A 9,695-nucleotide genomic window follows, 5' to 3' on the forward strand; every position below is an offset into this window, starting at 1 on the left:
CCAGCTTTCCTTTTATCCTATTTCTGACTCCACTATATTCCTGAGGCTCTAGGTTGGTATGCTGGCAATCACAGAAAGACTAAAGCTTGTACATCTTGGTAAAAATAAAAAGTAGAATTTTGAGACAGTACCAAAATACTCTTCCAGCTCTAGCCTGTACCTGCACACGAGGGCTTCATTCTGAGGCATATCTGAACAGAGCTGACTCGCATAACTCAAGAACGTAATTTTGTTTTATATAAGTATCATCCTTTCTGCCAACAGACATGGAGGAGCAGGACCAAGGTTTAAGTGTATTTTCTTTTTTTCTCTCCCAAAATTTGAGTACCTCAACTTCCACACCTACTCTGATGTCCTTTTTACCTCTCCTTATCTCACAATTTATAATGTTCTAATTCCTAACAGTAGTATTGATAGCTAGCAAATAAAGCATACTTTTGTATTTTAGACATTTTACTTTTAAGAGAATTTTGATTCTAAAAATTTTAATATTGCATTTCCAAAATCATTGATTTTTTTAAAAAATTACAATTATTCTAGATTCACAGAGCAAAACTATTTTTTAATGAGGCATTTCATTCTTATAGAGGTTTAGAAATTTTAATTAGATCTAAATTTAGTCATATCCAAAACTATATCCATCTAGTTAAGGCTAAAATGGAGGATAATTTGATAATTATTTGCAGCTGGATAATAAATGGAGCTCATTCTATTCATTAAAAAAAAGAATTACTGCTTTAGGATATTAATAACTAATCTTGGCTCCACCACTTATTAGCTGTGTGGCCTTAGGCAAGTCATTTAACCTTTCCAAGCTTCATATTCTTTGTCTGCAAAATAGAGATATTAATACCAGCATTTTGAGTATTCGGCACAGATTCTGGCCTATTGATAGACTCTGGCATATCAATTCTAGCTAATTGATAATTTGTAGCTATTAATGATAATAATAATGAACAAATTTAAATACAGTATTTCATTTTGTTATTGTTTTTACTTCAGTAAGTTTTTTTACTTTTGTTTGCTTGTTTTTAGAGTTAACCATCCCTCTATTTGCAAAAAGAAAAAGATTACTTCCTTTATACAAACCACTAGTTTCAGCTAAATTAAAGATTTAAATTAGAACATGGAACCATAAAATACCTAGATTTCTAGAAAGCATGGATGAAAGCATCTAACCCACAGGAATAGTGAGTAGATGTCTTTATGAACATATAAATAAAGATAGAATCCATCAAGGAAAAACTAATGGCTTTGAGTATATGAAAAAATTTTAAAACTTCTAAATCTAAAATAACATAAGAAAAAGTAAGTAGAGAGATATGGGAAATAAAGAAAATTTCGCAACATAAATGTCAGAAAATGGAATAATACTCTTAATATGTAATGCTCCTGATATAGCAATTATAAAAAGGATAAATGCTTCAGCAGAAAAACAAGTAAAGGACATGAAAAGGAAATGCATGACAGAAGAAAAAAGAGCCAAACCAAATAAAAAAGTTCAACCTTACTAAAATTTAAATAAATGTAAAATGACGATAGTTTTTCTCCCTGTTAAATATGGAAAATTAGGAATATCCAATGTTGATAATGATCGTGGAAAACAAACATACTCATTTCCTTTTTTTAAATATTTTATTTGTATTAGTTATTTATTGCTGTGTAACAAATTACCCCCATACATAGTAACTTAAACCAACAAACATTTATTATCTCCCAGTTTCTGTGGGCCAGGAATCTGGGAGTGGTTTAGCTGGGTGTTCTAACTCAAGGGTCTCTCAGGAGGCTGCATTCAAGGTGTCAATGGGGGCAGCAGTCATTTGAGGATTGAGTAGGCTGGACGATCTGCCTCTATGCACACTGACATCACTTTTGTTCATACAATTCACCCATTTGAAGTGTGCCATTTGGTATTTTTCAGCATATTCACAGAGTTGTGTGTCCATCACCACGATCTAATTTTAGAACATCTTTGTTCTCCTTAAAAGGTACCTTGTACTTCAGACCTACTCCCTCATTCTTTCTACCCTCTCACTCAAGCCCCACGTGTCTCTATAGATTTGCCTATGCTGGACATTTAACATAAATGGAATCACACAGTATGTGGTCTTTTATAACTGATTTCTTCTACTTAGCATAATGTTGTCCAAATTCATCCATGTTGTAGCATGCATTAGTAATTTATTTCTTTTTATTGCCAAAAATATTTCATTACATGGAAATATCACCTTTTATTCATCTATTTATCAGTTAATGGACATTTAAACAGTTAATTTCTTTTGTTTCCACTATTTGGCTATTGTACATAATGCTATGAACATTTTTATAGAAGTTTGTTGGTGGATGTTTATTTTCATTTCTTGCTGGTATATAACTAGGAGTAGATTTCATGGGTAATATGATAACTCCATATTTAATATTTTGAGGACTGGCCAAACTGTTTTCCAATGCAGTTACATCATTTTGTAGTTTTACCATCAATGTATGAAGGTTCCAACTTCTTTGCATCCTCCTTGACTCTTGTCATTCTCTGTCTTTTGATTACAACCATCCTAGAGTGTGGGGAGTGGTACTCATTGAGATTTTGTTTTGTATTTCCCTAATGATTAGTGATGTTGGGCATCTTTTCATGTGTTTATTGGCCATTTGTATGCCTTTTTTTGGAGAAATATCTTCTACTCAGATTTTTTGCTCATTTTTAAATTAAGTTATTTGTCTTTTTATTATTGAGTCGTAACAGTTTCCTACATGTTTGGATACACTTCCCTTATCAGACATATGATTTGCAAGTATTTTCTCCCATTCTGTGGGTTGTCTTTTCATTTTCTTGGTGACAGTGTTTGCAGCACAAAACTTTTAACTTTCGTTGTAGTATAATTTATCTATTCTTTTTGTCACTTCTACTTTTACATTTTTTAATAGACTTTATTTTTTAGAGCAGTTTATTTTAATAGAGCAGTTTAAGGTTCACAGCAAAATTGAGTGGAAAGTGCAGAGAGCTCCCATATACCTCCATGTCCCTGCACATGCACAGCCTCCCCCACTATCAATATCCCACACTACAGTGGTGCATTTTTCACAGTTGAACCTACATTGACACATCATCACCCAAGGTCCAGACTTTACAGTAGGGCTCACTCTTGGTATTGTATATTCAATGGGTTTAGATAAATGTATAATGATATGCATCCACCATTATAGTATCATACAGAATAGTTTCACTGCCCCCCATATCCTCTGTGTTCTACCTATTCATCCCTCCCTTCCTCCTAACCCCTGGCAACCACTGATATTTTTAAAACTGTGTCCACAGTTTTGCCTTTTCCAGAATTTTATGTAGTTGGCATCATACAATATATAGCCTTTTAAGGTTGGCTTTCATTTAGTAATATCCATTTAAGGTTCTAGAGTGCCTTACATTTTTAACATGCATGTTTAGTTACACATTTTCTAACAAAGTTTAAAGTCATTCAGTATCTTTTTCCATAACAATATAAGGATCTTAGTGCCCTTTATTCACTGAATATCTCCTCATATGTTTGGTTGGAACTTTAATTCTACACCATAAAAAAAGAAAAAGTTTATATGATACTTGAGGCAGCATATCTAAGCTTTATGGACTAGTAAACAATCTGGATGACACTGAGTAAGCTGCTTAACCTCCCCGTGTGTTTCCTCATCTTTGAAATGGACACACTAATAATACCTATTTCAAAAGGCTGTTGCAGGGATTAAAATGCAAACATATTGTCAAGTGGGAAATTACTTTGATGCAATGATAGCCTCCAAATATACTCCTACATAGGCTATCTTAAAGCTCATGGAACAGAAAGGTACACAGACCGAATTAAAATGCTCAAATCACAATTTACTAAATTGATTTAAAAAACAAAGCAAAATGTATGGGAAGAGAGATGGAGTAGGTTAACACACTTAAGGTGCACATGAGTTGAAAGGCCACGTTACCTGAATATTCTCTCTGTGTTGCATCACCCTTCCCTGCTGATTATGTGGTTACAAGGACCAGAGTTGAAATTTGAGCAAGTGGACCTAATAGACAAAAGCTGCCTGAGATAGTGACACACACTTCCTCCATGAGAGAGCTGGTTGGCTAGTACACATGGCCAAAAGCTGTGGTCCCCCAGTTAGCCTGATGGGCAGCTAGAGATTTTATCCAGCAGAAGATCCAAAATGAGAGGCAGCAATAGGTGGCCAATTAAAGATCTCATGATTTTTGTGTGTCTCATGTACTTCATTTCTGTTTAGTGTATCCTAAGTATTTGTGGCCATGTTTGTTATTTAGTAAATCATGACTATTACATGTCTCTCTCTTTTTTTTTTTATCCCTGTCTACGTTCATATATATATATGCTCTACTTTCTGTCTGACACTTCTCAGGTTACTAACTTATCTATGCTTAATGCAGCTAATAAATTTCATCTGTCCCATTTGTTTTCTTATCTTCCAGAGCACAACTGAATATTCTCAAACAATATAGCAACTGCACATTACATGTAAACAATGTATTTACAATAATACCTTTTGTGTAGAAATAACTTAGAAAATGCTAGCTATTATTATTAATATATAGTATGGCTTTAATATTTTAATCTTATCTCTCTAAAGGGGATGGTTAGCAATCTAGTTAAACTTGATCAGATTAAACAATTAATTAGAAATCTAATATTAAAGCTATTTGGCTTGATTTTGATCTGAAATTGATAATAATGTACAAAGTTTATTAGCCAGATCTTTTTCTTATTAATCTAATTTATCCTCCCATCATTCTAGTTGTATAGATTTTTGGCTGTTGCTTACAAGGCTGTTACAACTTTTTTTTTCCATCCTACAGGCTTATCCTCAGTTTGTTCTGACCTACCTAGAGGACCTAAATGCACAAATGGATGTGACCCAGACAGAGTATCACATTCACAATGGTGCCTGGACCACAGCTCATCAGGAACATGGCAGCAGCTTAGCAGAAGAGGTCAGTGTAGTGAGCCAGAGGCAAGACAAAAATAGATCTCTAAAATGTTTTTTGAAAAAAGAAAAATGTTCACGTTGTTTTCAGGAGGCAAGCACAAATTCACATCTTAATGTTACTGATTGTTTAAAATCATACACATAATATAAACATCCATATGCACATTAATATTTATATAAATGTCTATATAAATTTACATAAACATGATTTTATTAAATACATGGTGATACACTATAACTTTTCTTAGGATTACCTTCTTTAGTTCTGGCCACATAAAAATGATTTATGGGCTGGTTGGAGAAGGCTGAAAGAACCATGAAAAGTGTAATGTTAAATTTTGGGTGTATATAGTTTAGATGTTTCCACTCAATGAAAATTTGCCACATTATTCCTATATTTTACTTATTAGGTTTTACAAAAAAGTGCCAGCATCCCTGGTCTGAAGCAACCGCCAGAGCCTTCAGACGCCCATTTAATGCCAGAAGGTTCTCTTGGGGAGACAGTGGCACTGGTGAGGAAGCTGGAGGAGAAACATCCTAAGGCTTCTGCTCAGAGGTAGGGAACTGACAGAATGGAGCTTTATTGCTCAATGACATTCGATGTTTTCCTTCAGTTTCATGTAAGATTGATTTCTTGACGATTATTGAAGTATCTCAAAAGCCCTTCGGCTTTCAAGCACAGTAGTTTTTGGGTCACATTTGATCAAGAGAGGTGACATTTATGTGTATTTCATTAAAGATCGATGTATGGTATTGTTTATATAAGCATACTTCGGAAGGGTTACTGTCGGGATCGCACTAAAATACTCTGAAATAACATAATTAGGGTAAGGCAGTACTGAGCATATAAACAATTGTGAAAATGCCAAGAGGTCTTTAAGAAGGCCACACTCATAAAAATCCTAATGTTCATGAGGAAAATATGATATTTAGACCTGAGAATGAGTACATAACAGATGGTCTTAAGTAATGATAATTTAACAAATTGACATAATTTCTATTACTAGAATAAAACTAACATCAAGTATTTTACTAACCAATTGAAAATTATCCTTGATCTGTAAATGGAAACTATTTCTCTGATCTTTATGAAATTAGAAAACTAAAGTTTATTGTTATTATTGTCATTATTATTATTTTGTTGGGATTTGGCATTGTAAATCACAAAATGACTTTATAAACTGCAATTTTAATATGTAATTGTTTGAAATTAACTATTGATTGGAGTACTCTTAAAGTAGTAATACAATTCTTATCATACTCATTAAAGTTCAAGAGAATTCCTAAGTTTAAATATTCTAACTGTGGATAGAAATGTCAGTTGCATGAAGAAAGAAAGAAGATGACAGATGACAACTTTTATTTTCTTTAAAAAATTTTTTTCAGCCAGCTTTATTAATATATAGTTGACATATAACATTGTGTAAGTTTGTGTGGAACATGGCAACCTTTATTTCAATTAAAACTATCTTATATTCTTAAATTATGTATTTCTGACTCAGAATTTGACAGGAAGGGAACATTTTTTTTCCTGATAATGAAACTGATTCTTCTATTTATTATCACTTTGTTATTTAAACCTCAAATCCTTTGATTTGGTCGTTTTGAGTAAGATAGGGCATAATCAAACAAAATAACAAATTTAGTACCTTACCGTGTCATAGTTCGGGGGTGTCCTGGACCAGTATGAAAACTTCAGTTCTAGGTCTTCATTCCCTGCCACACATAAGGCTCTCAACCGCCTGATGCTCCACGATACTACCAGGCCGCTCTCCTTCCAGAGCACTAGACTGTAAGTCTCGGGAGCAGTGTTTGAAGTTTTCATGTAAAACAGGAGGTGCGAGGACACTGGGACACTGAGAACTCAAATATTGTTTCTGAGGCTGTTGCTGGATTACCTTTCCAGACTTACCTGGCAGCCACTCTACCCTTTTTGAGAGAATGCTGGTGCCTGTCATTATTCTCAAGGTTCTACTCAAGGAGGCACAAGTTCCTTCTGCTTTCAGATTTCCAAAACTTGTATGGAGTTTTGATGTTTATCCCAAGGCCCTGGCCCTGGTGGGTCAGCATATGGGGATCTCTGTGATCACTTGCCTACTTCTCTCTGATTCCCTCCTTCCCCCGCCTGGAAATATTTTCTCTGAGGTTTGAGGGCATTGGATAATTTAGAGATTTGTCTTCCGTGTTCTGTTGTTCTATCTCTCTGAAGCAATGGAGTCTGGTGAGAGAAAGGCTTATAGTATTAGGAAATATGAGGCCACCACCCCCAAACAAACAAACAAACAAAAAAACAAAGTAGTTAATGTCAGGTAACAGACCACAATACCTGTTTGAGTTGTTAGAATTAAATGAGATGTCTTTAAATTTCCAGAAATGTAGTAAGCAGTCAGTAAGTAGTAGTTGTGAAAATGTTCTGAAAACAAATAGAGGTAGAAAAGAGTTTTTAATGGGAGTTGTATTTAGATCTGTAATTTTTAGTCAATAAGAATTGACTGGTAAATATATTTAGGATTTTATTTTATAAGCAATTTCCCAAGTCCCCAGGGCATTCTGCTGGGTTTGTGTCTCAGGCTACAACTCTTCTTTCTTTCTTTTTTTTTCTCTTAAAGCCACAGGGACTTATCTGCATTTTCCTCTCCGCCCTCACAATTTACGACAATAGATGTAATTTCAGTTTCTCTCCATCTCTTTCTGTTCTTTAACAAAGTTATTTCGAGGAAAGAGTAAATACTTAGAGCAATTACTTTCGTCCCATTTCAGAAGGAATTATTGGGCTAAATTAGAACATGGTACTGAATTTGGCATATTGATTACTTTGAACCTTAGGTTGTCTTGTTAGGTTTACATGCTTTTCCAATATAAGGAAATCTGTGCATTATCACAGCTTCAAGAGAGGGATTTACATTTCTTTGCTTTTATCAATGATAATTTTACAAAATAAAGAACCAAATCACTGCAAAAAATAAAAGAATAATGTGAAATGATCTGAATTGTAGAAATTGAAAAATAAATAGAATTTTAGAACATCAGGGAAAACATTAGATTATTAATAACTTATACTGAATTTGCTTGAGTGATTTATGTGCATTATTTCCCAATAAACTATGAGGCATGTAAAACAGAGGCATTAACTTCTGTTTCACTGATAAGGAAATTGAGGCACAGAGAGATTAAGTTACTTGGCTAAAGCCTTCCAGCTAGTAATTTAAGGTGAGTCTCTCTGAGCCCAAAGTCTTATTGTTCTGCCTGACCATTCATGTTCTTGTTCTTGTAATTATTCCAAATCTTCAGGTTTTTAAATAGGGCCTATTTTTTGACTGGATATCTTGGAAACACACCTAGAGGTGGACCAGTTTACAATGGGATTGATAGAAGATATATGAATATAAGCAGGTTTCAGTAGAGACTAAATAAGGGCTAGAAAACATGAAGGGAGACTGTGGACCTCTGATTTCTTGTCGAATCCAATAGTCCAGATTAACTGATTTATAGAGGCTTGCACTTGGAAATGAGAGTTTTTTAAAAACCCTCTTATAATAATGTGACTGTAACTTGTCATGATTAACCAAGGTGTTTCACACCTCTAATGGTGGTTCAGGTCAGCTTTGTATATACTAAATTTGGTAACAGGTAACTTAATAGCTGTTATTTATTGAGTATAAATATTGAGTACTTAGCATGTGCCAACTGCTATTCTAAATATTTTATTCTTATAACAATGTGATAGATCAATTTACTTATTGTCATAATAATATGGCTGTAGAGGTACTCATAATTCATAAAACTACAGATTAAGAGTGGCTTTGTAATGTGCCCATTTACACATCTGGTTAATGGGGAAGATGGGATTCGAACCCACATTCATTTAGATCTATAGACCATGCTCTTAACTGCTGTTTTCTTCCTCATTCCTAGTAATTTTTATTCCATTAATTTTATAGCAGAATATTATCATGTTGAATAGTTATATTAAGTCATTACTAAAATTTTATGTGTATTACATTATAAAAGATTTGATTAGACTATTGCCATTTTGATTTGTGTTATTCGAATTATATCCTTAAAAAAAACTGTAATAATCACTGCAAACCAGGCTCTTCCATTTACAGTCAGAATCATTTCATTTAATTTACATTTCAAACACTTGTGGAAAGCAATCTGATTGTTGATCCCTTTTTTTTTTTTTTTTGTAATGTAGAAAACTTTTTCTGATTAAAAAAAAGGAAAATTTCTTACTATGTAAGATCCTGAATGGAAGGTTCTTAGTTCATGATAGGTTATGTTTTTTTGTTTGCTTTAGCAACACGTAAAATATTTTTGCTTCCTCTGTCAGTGAGATATGGAAATATGGTTCTCTTTTTGCTTGGCTAAAGTAAGTTGTGTGTACATTTGATTCTAAATTTGGTCCAAAATAAAATAAATATCTTATTCTGGCATCTTTAAGTGTCAGGAATCTGTTTGTTTACATTAGTTTATCCAATGGAGCTCTTTATCCTTATTTAAATTGAATAGGGGGTGGGGAAGGATTGGGACAACCGACAAAGCACACTGACCCAGCTTGTCACCCAGTGACCTGTGAGAAGGAAATAATGAACTGTGAGTAGCTGTCATCTTAACTGTTTCTGACAGTTTGCCTTTGGGCACATCTGTGTTAGTTGCATTGGAAAGGCCTTTGTTCTTTTCCCACTAGTGACTTTGCTGAGCGCTGAGGG

At 33.9% G+C, this 9,695-nt stretch overlaps 1 protein-coding gene across 1 annotated transcript in view; it reads left to right on the forward strand.

The window, feature by feature from the left end:
- The window catches only part of DCDC1 (doublecortin domain containing 1), a 277,601-nt gene that overhangs the window by 228,836 nt on the left and 39,070 nt on the right, over positions 1-9,695 (forward strand). The window contains exons 18-19 of the mRNA XM_023532053.1: positions 4,853-4,987; positions 5,394-5,539. Coding sequence (XP_023387821.1) covers positions 4,853-4,987; positions 5,394-5,539 — 281 coding nt within the window. The remainder of the gene's footprint in view (positions 1-4,852; positions 4,988-5,393; positions 5,540-9,695) is intronic.

Source organism: Pteropus vampyrus, unplaced genomic scaffold (genome assembly GCF_000151845.1).
Source record: "Pteropus vampyrus isolate Shadow unplaced genomic scaffold, Pvam_2.0 Scaffold76, whole genome shotgun sequence".
Lineage (NCBI taxonomy): Eukaryota > Metazoa > Chordata > Mammalia > Chiroptera > Pteropodidae > Pteropus > Pteropus vampyrus.